The 14,764-nt window shown below is 43.3% G+C and overlaps 2 protein-coding genes across 2 annotated transcripts; one reads left to right on the top strand and one right to left on the bottom strand.

Annotated features, from left to right (window-relative positions):
* The first annotated feature begins 2,887 nt into the window (after positions 1-2,887).
* LOC142529617 (uncharacterized) lies at positions 2,888-4,254 on the top strand. The gene is made up of 3 exons (XM_075635193.1): positions 2,888-3,058; positions 3,287-3,392; positions 3,945-4,254. The coding sequence occupies exons 1-3, from the start codon at positions 3,023-3,025 to the stop codon at positions 4,091-4,093; spliced, it is 291 nt and encodes a 96-aa protein (XP_075491308.1). The 5' UTR covers positions 2,888-3,022; the 3' UTR covers positions 4,094-4,254.
* Positions 4,255-9,678: 5,424 nt separating this feature from the next.
* Positions 9,679-14,504, bottom strand: LOC142528527 (putative mitochondrial protein AtMg00860). Its single transcript, XM_075633576.1, has 2 exons — positions 14,184-14,504; positions 9,679-9,756 (listed from the first exon to the last, which is right to left on the bottom strand). The coding sequence occupies exons 1-2, from the start codon at positions 14,502-14,504 to the stop codon at positions 9,679-9,681; spliced, it is 399 nt and encodes a 132-aa protein (XP_075489691.1).
* Between the last annotated feature and the right edge of the window lie 260 nt (positions 14,505-14,764).

The following is a 14,764-nucleotide window of genomic DNA, read 5'->3' as shown; positions in this document are numbered from 1 at the left end:
GGTATGGGTCTCCGGGCCAGGGTACGGATCCCTGGACTTAATAGATAACCATGGTGCGGAGACTTGGCCTTAATGAATGGTCGAGGTACAGAGCCCTGAGCCAGGGTACGGATCCCTGGACTTAATAGATGACCGAGGTACGAGTCCCCGGGCCAGGGTACGGATCCCTGGACTTAATAGATAACCATGGTGCGGAGCCCTGGCCTTCATGAATGGTCGAGGTACGGAGCCCCGAGCCAGGTTTGAGAACCCTGGGCTTATAAATAACCAAGGTGCGGAGCCTTGGGCCGGGAAGCATGTCCCGGGACTTGGGAATGATCGAGGTACGGAGCCCCGAGCCAGGTTTGAGAACCCTGAGCTTAGATAATGTGCCGGACTTAAGATAATGTGCCGGGGCCTCGTACCTCCCGGGCTTAAGATAATGTGCCGGGGCCTCATACCTCCCAGGCTTAAGATAATGTGCCGGGGCCTCATACCTCCCGGACTTTCAAGAATGTGCCGGAGCCTCGTACCTCCCGGACTTTAGATAATGTGCCGGGGCTTCATACCTCCCGGGCTTAAGATAATGTGTCGGGGCCTCGTACCTCCCGAGCTTAAGAGATTTTGCTTTACCTGCTGTATGAGTTTTATTAAAAATCAAATCACTAACCTGGAAATATTGAATCCGAATTCATTTTCGGTAGAGTGAAACTTCTCTGGTTGAGCTAAATTAGGTGACTAATATAGCTGTATACTACTGAGTGCATAGCAAATGCTCTTCATGCCAATCCGGGATAGCTGCTAAGCTTTGAGCCCATATGAAATCCACATATAAGATATGAGTGCCGAGCGGGTCGGACTTGTATGTTTGCCAAGCAGAGTTGGGCTTATTTTTGAATGGAAACCATATCTACGTCTTGAGCTCAATTTCCCTCAGACGGTGCCAATGATGCGATCCTGGTGAAATGAGTGAGCAGAGTCGGGTGCTCCACCGGATCTGATATCAAAATGATGAAGGAAATAAGAGCAATGTAGATATCTGAACCAGAAGCTTCTTCCCCGGACGGAGAGGATTTCCTGCACTCAAGAAGGATAACCACGTGAATGGGCGCCGGAAGGGTGTCCGGCGTGGCCACTCCGATGCTTAAGTCAGTGAATGATTCAAGCCAAGAACCAATGTAACCAAGTGATGGTTGTGATATTGGTGTGAATGAATGAATGTAAATGTAAAGAGAGAACTTGGTATTTATAGTAGGAGAAGTAATGATTACCTCGTTCTCCGTGCTACCTACTAATTATAGTAGGTCGGCTGAGCACACCCTATATTCAGACATGTCAAATCTCATACTGGTCACATCCAGCCCATCTGATTTTGTCAACCCATCGGCCTGGTGTCAGAGATGGGACAGTCGCCCACATCCTATTCTGCTAGTATACTCAAGTGCGGTGCTCATATCGAGGTGGCCCGGGTAGAAAGTTTCCGGGAGTTCGAACGAGAGCCCGGCGTCCGGTGGCCCGGGGAGGAGACGTCCCGGGCATTCACCCGCCCGGCTCCTGATGAACCCTTCATGCCGACTTTTCCTGATTCTGGCCATCCATCCAGTATCCTGGGTCGTCCATGCCCCGGGCACAAGAATCGTCCATGACTCGAGCACAACCCGAGCTATCCCGAGGGTATCAGGAATAAAACTATATTCAACTCTAAGATATTATATCTTAAGGATAAATATCAAATCATGTTGGATAAAACTTAACTTGATTATATTTCCATTTTTGCAACCTAAATTATTAAATAAAAAAATTAAAAAAAGAAAAACAAATACTATATAAAATATGTTGTTTATTGAACGGCAGAGAAGTGAGCAAAGCCGTCACGGCAATTCCACAAAGGTATAATATTAACAATAACTCGCAAATAACAATCCAGCTTCCCTTGATTTGGACCTCCCGGAAATACATGTGCTTAACAAATGGTACAATGGGCCCACTAACTCACGTGAAGTGACTAAATTCTACCTATTGAGCGTCTGGGGTGCTTAATTACTCTAATCCACCCTAATCTCCCCTCAACCAATCAGCTACCGGCTCCCACGTGGGACTATTGAACCCTTCAACTTTCATGACAACACCTGACCGCCACCCCATCAACTTTCTGTTAAAATACAATTATCTGATTTATGAAATGTATTTTAATGAAAAATATTTGATAGTGGGTCATAACCGATTTGGATCTTGCCACAAAATATTTCGTCTGACAAAAACCTAGAAATAACAGAAAAGCTTTTAAAATAAAAATCTATCTGAAAACCATTTTTATAAATTTATTTTCTTGATTATACAAATATTAACAAATTTAAGACGAAATTCTGAATTCGAAATTGAATTGTAACAAAACATTCTAATTATAGTAAAAATTTGTGTGAGAGACGGTCTCACACGTCGTATTTTGTGAGACGGATATCTTATTTGGGTCATCCATAAAAAAATATTACTTTTTATGCTAAGACTATTACTTTTTATTGTGAATATCGTTATGATTTACCCGTCTCACAAATAAAAATTCGTGAGACCGTCTCACAAGAGACATAGTCTTCTATCATAACACACATGGAACTATTTATATTAATATATAATAATGGAGTATGTCTCTTGTAAGACGGTCTCACGAATCTTTATCTGTGAAACGCGTCAATCCTACCGATATTCACAATAAAAAGTAATACTCTTAGCATAAAAAGTAATATTTTTCATGAATGATCCAAATAAGAGATCTGTCTTACAAAATACGATCCGTAAGACCATCTCACACAAGTTTTTACCATAATAATGTCAACATCATCGTTCTTTGTTTGTTTTAATATTCGAACGTTTTCAACGTCTGGGGTTCCATTAATGAAGGTTTTTGGAGCTATTTTAATTTCTGCTAAGTGCCATATCATCCATTTCCCATTTTTCAAAGTCCTCTCCACCGAACCTACCTACCTACCCACCCAACCACCCTCTAATTTCTTTGTCCATATTTTCAAGAACACCGATCGATCATATGGCATCTGGCTCTTCTGCTCAATACATCCACACGGTAAAACTACTCCCCTTTGTATATCATCACCAGCTTTCTTTTCTTTCTATATATATTCGAACTCGATTGCAGTTAAGAGATCGATAATCGAATACGAGGATGTAAAAAAATTCATATTTATGGCGAACAAATCAAATGATACAGAAATTTTTGTTAGTACTACAATGTTTATTGCAAACAATGGTTTTAAATTGTGGATAGAATTGATTGGGGGTGAAATTAAAACAGGTACAACACTTGATAGAGAAGTGCATAACGTTCAACATGAGCAAAGAGGAATGCATGGAAGCACTCTCCAAACATGCAAATATCCAGCCAGTTATTACGTCCACAGGTTAGTGATTCACTAAAAGACACATGTGGTCAAGTCTTGCGAGCACATTTTATATGGCCCCCTAGGTGGTGAGAAATTGAATCTCGATTAGCAACTACCTCGTATCTGTATGTCAGTCAAGTCTCTAGAGAAATATATTATACAATCTTATAAATTTATTTATATCATTCTGAATTCTTGACGTGAACTTCACTTTAGTTTTGTAACTTGTTAAAATCAGGTTTTCATCCAGTAACTTGAATTTTTTTATTTCGTAGTTTTTTTTTCCTGAATCAACTGAATATTTCTTATTTGACACTTATACTATCATACACGGTGAGAATAAAACTTATATTACATATTAAATTCTGCCAAGACAAAAAACAATATTTCTCCCCATTGTAAAGTTTGCTTTATTTTTTTAATAAAATTTAATATGTGTATGTAGCATATGTTTTATTCTTGTTACATGAACTATATAAGATAAAATCGGTGTAAAATAAGCAATATTCGAAACAGAGTTAGACTTGTTAATAATCTATATTATTTGTGATTGTATTTAAAATATTGTAGTGTGGAATGAGCTCGAGAAAGAGAATAAAGAATTCTTTGAAGCCTACACCAAGAATAGAGAGGAGAAAGCAACTGAATTAACAGAGACAACTCAAAGACTCCAGAAAATACAATTGGATTCTTCCGAGAAAGATTCAAATGATGGCTAATTATCAGTAGAGTACATTATTTTGGACGCCCTGCTATGTTTTATTTCATATGATGGACATATGATGATATTCGACAAAATTATATATAGGTTGTGAATTAAAGAAAATTAAAACTCAAATTTCATTGAAAACGAGAGAGAAAAGTTTTTAGTTCGATTCCTTTCTTCGATTTAGGTGATAAATTTCGTATACAACGTAATTTGATTTTTTCGTTTTCTATCATTTTTTTCACGTTTAGTTGACTATGATCTACAAGGGCCGGCTTGAATGCAAAATATTCAAAATTTTAATGAATATCGATGGGAAAGTTTCATATCTTCGACCAGTCCCTTCTGTTTCTGTAAATTTGGCGGTATATGAAGTATTGTGTGGTTGGAATAAAAGACTACGACGGGAGGGAGATGCATGAGAATGACAGTTTCATGTTTAATGTTTTCTTGTGCCACACAGCCTACGTTCGTTTTGGGTTGATAAAATATCTGAGGCGTCGTTTTGAGTATTCTTCATCATCTTCTTCTTCCCTATTGTTTGGGTGATTTTCGTTGAAAATTTGGGGAACTTTTAAAGATGAAACCGGTAATTAATATGTCAGTCATCTGCATGGAAAGTTATCATTACAGTTACTGGAAATTTAAATTGGAAACATATTTGATGCGATCTTGGTGAAATGGATGAGCATGATCGGGTGTTCCACCGGATTGCTATGAAGATAATGAAAGAAACTGAGCAAGAACTATATCTGTGATGAAGATATATCTCTGCAATATGGCTTCCGCTGTAACCTGCAAATAAGAAAAGAACTCGTGAATGGACGCCGGAGGGATGTCCAGCGTGGCCACTCCGATGCTTAAATCAGCAGGTGAAGATGATAACCAGTGTAGCTTAGATAAAAGTAAAGGCTACTGGTGTAAATATGTGCATTAACATGTATTGGTGAATGAATCATTCTCCAGCACTAGAGAAGAAGAGGAAGCCAAAGTCCCTCAAATGAATTACATATCTGCTATTTATAGGAGAAAAGGTAGTAGGTAGCTTGTTTCCTGTGTCTACTTGACACTTCCTGTCACGCCACCCTACTTTTCCATCAAGTCACATCAATAGGATTCTGTCAGGTGCGCTTCCCGAGACAAGATCTTATCTTCTGAACCACTAGAATGCGGCACTGTTATCGAGGTGCCCGGGTAGAATGCCTCCCGGGAGATTTATACAAGAGCCCGGGACTATGACTGCCCGGAGAGTAGAGCAAGGGCTTGCACCTGCCCGACTCCAGAAGAATCCATCTGCAGACTCACTCGGATTTGGGAATCCATTTGATATTTCGGGTCATCCATGACCCGGGCTCTTAAGGGGGTATCATCACACATCCCTTAAATAGTCGGGCTAGAGTCATACTCGCTGTCCCAATCAGTCATGTCTGGATTCCAAAAGAGATCATCAATCTTGTTCTATAAAAGCATCGGGGGCTTTATGTCTCCCAGAAATGGGATGAAATGCCGGAGTCTCATGTCTTATGGACTTGAGATAACATGCCGGGGCCTCGTGCCTCCCGGTCTTTGCATAAGATGCCGGAGCCTCATGTCTCCCGGACTTTGCATAAGATGCCGGAGCCTCATATCTCCCAGACTTAAGAGAATGTTCCAGGGCCTCATACCTCCCGGACTTTGAATAATGTGCCGGGGCCTCGTGTCTCCCGGACTTAAGAGAATGTTCCGGGGCCTCATACCTCCCGGACTTTGAATAATGTGCCAGGACCTCCTATCTCCCGGACTTGGGAATGGTCGAGGTGTGGTGCCCGAACCAGGTTTGAGAACCCTGGGCTTATAAGTAACCAAGGTGCGGAGCCTTGGGCCGGGGAGCATGTCCCGAAACTTGAGAATGGTCGAGGTGCGGAGCCCCAAGCCAGGTTTGAGAACCCTGGGCTTATAAGTAACCAAGGTGCGGAGCCTTGGCTTTCATGAGTGGTCGAGGTACGGAGCCCCGAGCCAGGGTACGGGTCCCTGTACTTAATAGATAACCAGGGTGCAGAGCCCTGGCCTTCATAAATGGTCGAGGCACGGAGCCCCGAGCCAGGGTACGGATCTCTGGATTTAATAGATAACCAGGGTGCGGAGCCCTGGCCTTCATCAATGGTCGAGGTACGGAGCCCCGAGCCAGGTTTGAGAACCCTGGGATTAATAGATAACCAGGGTGCGGAGCCATGGGCCGGGGAGCATGTCCCGGGACTTGGGAATGGTCGAGGTGCGGAGCCCTGAGCCAGGTTTGAGAACCTTGGGCTTATAAATAACCAAGGTGCGGAGCCTTGGGCCGGGGAGCATGTCCCGGGACTTGGGAGTGGTCGAGGTGCGGAGCCCCGAGCTAGGTTTGAGAACCCTAAGCTTATAAATAACCAAGGTGCGGAGCCTTGGGCCGGGGAGCATGTCCCGGGACTTGGGAGTGGTCGATGTGCGGAGCCCCGAGCCAGGTTTGAGAACCCTAAGCTTATAAATAACCAAGGTGCGGAGCCTTGGGCCGGGGAGCATGTCCCGGGACTTGGGAATGGTCGAGGTGCGGAGCCCCGAGCCAGGTTTGAGAACCCTGGGCTTATAAATAACCAAGGTGCGGAGCCTTGGGCCGGGGAGCATGTCCCGGGACTTAAGAATGGTCGAGGTGCGGAGCCCCGAGCCAGGTTTGAGAACCCTGGGCTTATAAATAACCAAGCTGCGGAGCCTTGGGCCGGGGAGCATGTCTCGGGACTTGGGAGTGGTCGAGGTGCGGAGCCCCGAGCCAGGTTTGAGAACCCTGGGCTTATAAATAACCAAGGTGCGGAGCCTTGGCTTTCATGAGTGGTCGAGGTACGGAGCCCCGAGCCAGGGTACGGGTCCCTGGACTTAATAGATAACCAGGGTGCAGAGCCCTGACCTTCATAAATTGTCGAGGTACGGAGCCCCGAGCCAGGGTACGGATCCCTGGATTTAATAGATAACCAAGGTGCGGAGCCCCGGCCTTCATCAATGGTCGAGGTACGGAGCCCCGAGCCAGGTTTGAGAACCCTGTGCTTAATAGATAACCAGGGTGCGGACCCCTGGTCTTAATCAATGGTTGAGGTACGGAGCCCTGAGCCAGGGTACGGAGCCCCGGACTTAATAGATAACCAGGGTGCGGAGCCCTGGCCTTCATGAATGGTCGAGGTACGGATCCCCGAGCCAGGGAACGGATCCCTGGACTTAATAGATAACCAAGGTGCGGAGCCCTGACCTTCATAAATGGTCGAGGTACGGAGCCCCGAGCCAGGGTACGGATCCTTGGATTTAATAGATAACCAAGGTGCGGAGCCCCGACCTTCATCAATGGTCGAGGTACGGAGCCCCGGGCCATGTTTGAGAACCCTGGGCTTAATAGATAACCAGGGTGCGGAGCCCTGGTCTTCATCAATGGTTGAGGTACGGAGCCCCGAGCCAGGGTACGAAACCCCAGACTTAATAGATAACCAAGGTGCGGAGCCCTGGCCTTCATGAATGGTCGAGGTACGGATCCCCGAGCCAGGGTACGGATCCCTGGACTTAATAGATAACCAAGGTGCGGAGCCCTGACCTTCATAAATGGTCGAGGTACGGAGCCCCGAGCCAGGGTACGGATCCTTGGATTTAATAGATAACCAAGGTGCGGAGCCCCGGCCTTCATCAATGATCGAGGTACGGAGCCCCGGGCTATGTTTGAGAACCCTGGGCTTAATAGATAACCAGGGTGCGGAGCCCTGGTCTTCATCAATGGTTTAGGTACGGAGCCCCGAGCCAGGGTACGAAACCCCAGACTTAATAGATAACCAAGGTGCGGAGCCCTGGCCTTCATGAATGGTCGAGGTGCGGAGCCTCGAGCCAGGGTACGGATCCCTGGACTTAATAGATAACCAAGGTATGGAGCCCTGGGCCGGGGAGCATGTCCCGAGACTTGGGAATGGTCGAGGTGCGGAGCCCCCGAGCCAGGTTTGAGAACCCTGGGCTTATAAATAATGTGTCAGGGCCTCGGATCTCCCGGGTTTTGCGTAAGATGCTGGGGCCTCGTATCTCCCGGAGTTGAGATAATGCGCCGGGGCCTCATAACTCCCGGACCTAAGATAATGTGCCGGGGCCTCGTATCTTCCGGACTTTCAAAATGTGTCGGGGCCTCATACCTCCTGGACTTGAGATAATGTGTCGGGGTCTCATATCTTCCGGACTTAAAATAATGTGCCGGGGCATCGTATCTCCCGGACTTTCAAGAATGTGCCGGGGCCTCATACCTCCCGGACTTGAGATAATGTGTCGGGGCCTCATATCTCCCGGACTTTCAAGAATGTGCCGGGGCCTCATATCTCGCGGACTTTGAAGAATGTGCCGGGGCCTCATACCTCCCGGACTTGAGATAATGTGCCGGGACCTCATATCTCCCGGACTTTAAAAAATGTGCCGGGGCCTCTTAACTCCCGGACTTTCAAGAATGTGCCGGGGCCTCATACCTCCCGGACTTAAGATAATGTGTCGGGACCTCGTACCTCCCGGGCTTAAGAGATTTTGCTTTACCTCCTGTATTAGTTTTATTAAAAATCAAATCACTAACCTGGAAATATTGAATACGAATTCATTTCCGGTAGAGTGAAACTTCTCTGGTTGAGCTAAATTAGGTGACTAATATAGCTGTATGCTACTGAGTGCATAGTAAATTCTCTTCATGCCAATCTGGGATAGCTGCTGAGCTTTGAGCCCATATGAAATCCACATATAAGATCTGAGTGCCGAGCTGGTCGAACTTGTATGTTTGCCAAGCAGAGTTGGGCTTATTTTTGAATGGAAACCATATCTACGTCTTGAGCTCAATTTCCCACAGACGGCGCCAATGATGCGATCCTCGTGAAATGGATGAGCAGGGTCGGGTGCTCCACCGGATCTGCTATCAAGATAATGAAGGAAACTGAGCAAGAACTATATCTGTGATGAAGATATATCTCTGCAATATGGCTTCCGCTGTAACCTGCAAATAAGAAAAGAACTCGTGAATGGGCGCCGGAGGGGTTTCCGGCGTGACCACTCCGGTGCTTAAGTCAGCAGGTGAAGATGATAATCAGCGTAGCTAAGATAAAAGTAAAGGTTACTGGTGTAAATATGTGCATTAACATGTGTTGATGAATGAATCATTCTCCAGCACTAGAGAAGAAGAGGAAGCCAAAGTCCCTCAAATGAATTACATACATGCTATTTATAGGAGAAAAGGTAGTAGGTACCTTGTTTTCAGTGCCTACTTGCCACTTCCTGTCACGCCACCCTACTTTTCCATCAAGTCACATCAATAGGATTCTGTCAGGTGCGCTTCCCGAGACAAGATCTTATCTTCTGAACCACTAGAATGCGGCACTGTTATCGAGGTGCCTGGGTAGAATGCCTCCCGGGAGATTTATACAAGAGCCCGGGACTATGACTGCCCGGAGAGTAGATCATGGGCTTGCACCTGCCCGGCTCCAGAAGAATCCATCTGCAGACTCACTTGGATTTGGGAATCCATTTGATATTCCGGGTCATCCATGACCCGGGCTCTTATGGGGGTATCATCAGGGTGCTCCACCGGATCTGCTATCAAGATAATGAAGGAAACTGAGCAAGAACTATATCTGTGATGAAGATATATCTCTGCAATATGGCTTTCGCTGTAACCTGCAAATAAGAAAAGAACTCGTGAATGGGCGCCGGAGTGGTGTCCGGCGTGGCCACTCCGATGCTTAAGTCAGCAGGTAAAGATGATAACCAGTGTAGCTTAGATAAAAGTAAAGGCTACTGGTGTAAATATGTGCATTAACATGTGTTGGTGAATGAATCATTCTCCAGCACTAGAGAATAAGAGGAAGCCAAAGTCCCTCAAATGAATTACATACCTGCTATTTATAGGAGAAAATGTAGTAGGTACCTTGTTTTCAGTGCCTACTTGCCACTTCCTGTCACGTCACCCTACTTTTTCATCAAGTCACATCAATAGGATTCTGTCAGGTGCGCTTCCCGAGACAAGATCTTATCTTCTGAACCACTAGAATGCGACACTGTTATCGAGGTGCCCGGGTAGAATGCCTCCCGGGAGATTTATATAAGAGCCCAGGACTATGACTGCCTGGAGAGTAGAGTATGGGCTTGCACCTGCCCGGCTCCAGAAAAATCCATCTGCAGACTCACTCAGATTTGGGAATCTATTTAATATTCCGGGTCATCCATTACCCGGGCTCTTACGGGGGTATCATCTATATTAAAGGAAGTTTTTTAAATTTTGTGTTGGTGGAAAAGTGTCACACCCTTACTCTATACTTAGCATAATTACCATAATCAAAATAAGGTTTGAATGATATAACTATAGTATGAAGCAAATCAAACAAGAGGCATCACTTTGACGGTTTATAAAAATTTTGGCATGATGTCCCTATATTTTGTATAAGGCAAAAACTCAACTCAAGCAACAACTTCAAGCATATTTTCATACAGAACCATACACAATATTATTATACATATACATATCCTCATATACAAGCATACTTTGTATCATCATAACCATCGTAAAAACTTGTTCAAACCCTGACATATTTTAGTACAATACATATGCGGAAGCTATACAATAATAAGTCCCGGTTCTTGTCGAGGTGAGGCACGTCACAAGCATCCATTGGCGAACCGGCATCCTACGTCTCTTCACTACCTGATCCTGTAATACATGAGCTACGTGAGTTTATAAAACTCAATAAGTTGGCACTTGTACGTATCAATATGCGTCGAAAGAACATACATATCAAGTCGTGACAACAATGAATCTTTAAACCATGTCATATCATAGCATATATTCATGTTCATTTTTGTACTTGAGCCTCATTAGTTGACTTGTACTACCGTGCTTGCTTTATTATATAGCTACTACTGTGTTGGACGTCAGGGAGCAACCTTTGGCAACCCCACGCCCCTATGAACATATATTGGCCAATAGCTTTGGTGGACTTAAAACCACCCATGATGTCAACAAGCTCTATATCATGTAAAAATCAATCATTTTCCTTTCATGTTCGTGTTCATGTTCATTACATAGCACCCATCTTCAATATTCATGAGTTCATTTCATATTTGATACATAACAATGGAATATGGTGCTATGTTTTCAACAATAAGATACTAACAATGTACATATAGCAATAAACAATGGGAAGTATTTGAAATCATAATATTACTCATGTATTACTTGAAGAACATGCCAACTTACTGTCCAAGCGTACGAATACTTGTTTGAGACGATGTATCTCGCTCCTACACTGTCAAATATATCAAAAATCCAATCACTATATCTATATGGTCTTATACATGTATAACAACTATTAAAAAGATGAAAACTTACAACTCTAAGATGCCCTTGGGATGGAGAACTAAATTATAACTTCAATTGATGAAGGAAAGGAAGAACAAGGTCACTTGGAGGAAGATTCTTAGGTTTTCTCTCGAGTATTGCTGTGGAAGAAGATAGGTGAACTGATAAAGATGCTAAGAAATTCGATGCTTATCTTTTTATACAGTGCCGGACGCATATGCGCGACATTCTGGGCGCATATGCGCGGCCTGTTCTGCCCTCCCGGCGCACATGCACGAATTCTGGCGCATATGCGCGCTACATTCTGCCACAAAACTCATTTTTAACTTCCGAATTAGCAAAAGTGATCAACATGAAAGTTGTAGCCCTATGTGGTTTCTTGAATCTCCCCAAATTTCAGGGCATTTGGAGGTCTGAGTAAAAAGTTATGCCCATTCTCCCAACATGTGTCAGTGCAGGAACAACGAAACACACGACACACTTCGGGCCACTTTTGGCTCGTCTTCCCTAATGATTTGAACAAAACCCGAAACGTGAAAGTTGTAGCATTATATCTTATATTTCTAATGGTTAAGGCCTCACACAATTTGGATCAATATTCAAATCATTATGCTAAAACCCGTAACAACTACCACAATTTCGTCTCATTTCCTGCAGTCCTATACCAACTTTCATTACACTACTTCTACCTACACCTCTTACTACCACTATTTTAACACATATTTATTCTCAATACACCATAGACAATATAAAACTCATGTTCAATCTCAATATTGATACCTCAATCATTACGTGAAATCTGATGAGCTAAATAACTATATAATAAACGACATAAACGCATTATTATCATTTGTACGAGTAACCGGGCGTTACAATTCTCCCCTCCTTCAAATAATTTTGTCCTCGAAATTTGACGTACCATATAGTTCGGGATATCTCTGTTGGATCTCGTCTTCTCGCTCCCAAGTTGCTTCTTCAATTGCATGGTTGCGCCACAGTAGTTTTACCAAGGGTATTTCCTTGCCTCGTAACACTTTTGATTTCCTATCGAGGATTTGGACCGGTCGTTCTTCATATGATAGATTCGATGCAAGCTCCAATGGTTCATAATGAAGAACGTGAGAAGGGTTGGCCAAATACTTTCGTAGCAATGAAACGTGAAAAACATTATGAACATTTGACAAGTTCGGTGGTAAAGCAACTCGGTAGGCTCTGTCTTCTATTCTTTCCAAGATTTCAAATGGACCGATATATCTTGGACTCAATTTTCCTTTCTTACCAAAACGCAAAATGCCCTTCAATGGTGATATTTTTACAAATACATGGTCACCAACCTGAAATTCCAATCGGCGACGTCGCACATCAGCATAGCTTTTCTGTCGACTCTGGGCAGTGTGCATTCTTTCTCTGATCTTGGTTATCAATTCAGCTGTCTGTTGTACCAATTCAGGGCTTAATAATTTCCTTTCTCCTATTTCATCCCAATGTACTGGAGATCGACATTTTCTACCATATAATGCAGTATATGGTGCCATTCCAATGCTTGACTGATAGCTATTGTTATATGTAAACTCAGCCAACGGTAGTTTACTGTCCCAACTACCTGGGGAGTCAATAGTACATGCACTCAACATATCTTCTAAGATCTGATTCACTCGTTCTGATTGTCCATCAGTTTGAGGGTGGAATGTTGTGCTGAATGACAATCGAGTTCCCATAGCATGATGCAAGCTTTTCCAAAATGCAGATGTAAATTTGGGATCTCTATCTGATACAATGGACACTGGGATGCCATGAAGCTTCACTATCTCTTTGATGTATTCTTCAGCATATTGATTCATCGTGTATGTGGTCTTCACCGGAAGAAAGTGAGCTGATTTCGTAAGTCGATCCACAATAACCCATATAGCATTGAATTCTGTTTGTGTTCTTGGCAAACCAAGGATAAAATCCATTGTGATATGTTCACATTTCCACTCAGGAATGGGTAGTGGTTTCAGAGTCCTGTTGGTCTTTGATGTTCAGTCTTGACCTATTGACAAGTTAGACATTGTGCAACAAATTGAGCAATGTCTTTTTTCATACCTGGCCACCAAAATAATGGTTTCAAATCCTTGTACATTTTTGTGTCTCCTGGATGGATCGAATAAGGAGTAGCATGAGCATCAATAAGAATGTCGGTTCTGATCGTTCCTTGCTTTGGCACACACAATCTCCCTCGATATGTCCATATTCCTTCCCCATTCAATTCAAAGTTCAAATTTCCTTTTTCTTCATCTCGCTGCCTCAATTGCTGTAATTCATTATCTGTATTTTGTTCGACCTTAATCCTGTCTGCAAGCGTTGGTCGAATCATGAGGGATGATAACTGGATTACAGCCCTTTTTGGAATAACATCAATCTTCAAGTTCTGTAAATCCCATAAAATTTGTTCTTGTATTTGCATTGCAGCAATAGAACTGGACTTTCGACTTGATGCATCCGCAACAACATTGGCTTTACCTGGATGATAGTTAATAACACAATCATAATCTTTTACTAATTCCAACCAACGTCGTTGTCTCATATTCAATTCTTTTTGCGTGAATAAATATTTCAAACTCTTGTGGTCCGTGTATATTTCACACCGTTCGTCATACAGATAATGACGCCATATTTTCAACGCAAATACCACTGCTGCCAGTTCTAAATCATGTGTGGGATAGTTCTTTTCATATTCCTTCAATTGTCTTGAGGCATAAGCAATCACCTTCCCGTGCTGCATTAAAACTGCTCCTAAATCTTGTTTCGAAGCATCACTGTATACCACAAAATCTCCTGGTCCTTCTGGTATAGCAAGGACTGGTGCTGATGTCAATTTTGCCTTTAACTCTTGAAAAATGTGATCACCTGCTTCGTTCCATACAAATTTCACATTCTTTCTTGTTAAAGCAGTCAAAGGCAATGCTATCTTAGAAATTCCCGCTATAAACCGACGGTAATAACCAGCTAACCCAAGAAAACTACGTACCTCGGTAACAGTGGTAGGTCGTAGCCAGTTATTAACAGCTTCAATCTTACTTGGATCCATTGATATGCCTTCTTTTGAAATGATATGACCCAAGAATGATACTTGTTCAAGCCAAAATTCACATTTCTTCCATTTGGCATATAAATGTTTATCTTTCAAAGTTTTCAAAACTAATTCCAGATGTTCTCGATGCTCCTCTACAGTTCGTGAGTAGATGAGAATATCATCTATAAACACAAACACGAACTTGTCTAGAAATAGCTTGAAAATTCTGTTCATTAAATCCATGAAAGCAGCTGGTGCATTCGTTAGTCCAAATG

Source organism: Primulina tabacum, chromosome 16 (genome assembly GCF_025594145.1).
Source record: "Primulina tabacum isolate GXHZ01 chromosome 16, ASM2559414v2, whole genome shotgun sequence".
Taxonomy (NCBI): Eukaryota; Viridiplantae; Streptophyta; class Magnoliopsida; order Lamiales; family Gesneriaceae; genus Primulina; species Primulina tabacum.
Note: the sequence above shows the minus strand (reverse complement) of the source record. Positions and strands in the feature narration are given on the sequence as shown.

Coding starts and splice junctions, on each gene's coding strand:
- LOC142528527 (XM_075633576.1), bottom strand. CDS start 14,504: ATGGATCCAAGTAAGATTGAAGCTGTTAATAACTGGCTACGACCTACC. Junction 9,757..14,183: donor TTTTAATGCAGCACGGGAAG/GTGATTGCTTAT, acceptor TCTTATTTGCAG/GTTACAGCGAAAGCCATATT.
- LOC142529617 (XM_075635193.1), top strand. CDS start 3,023: ATGGCATCTGGCTCTTCTGCTCAATACATCCACACG. Junction 3,059..3,286: donor CTGCTCAATACATCCACACG/GTAAAACTACTC, acceptor AAATTAAAACAG/GTACAACACTTGATAGAGAA. Junction 3,393..3,944: donor GCCAGTTATTACGTCCACAG/GTTAGTGATTCA, acceptor AAAATATTGTAG/TGTGGAATGAGCTCGAGAAA.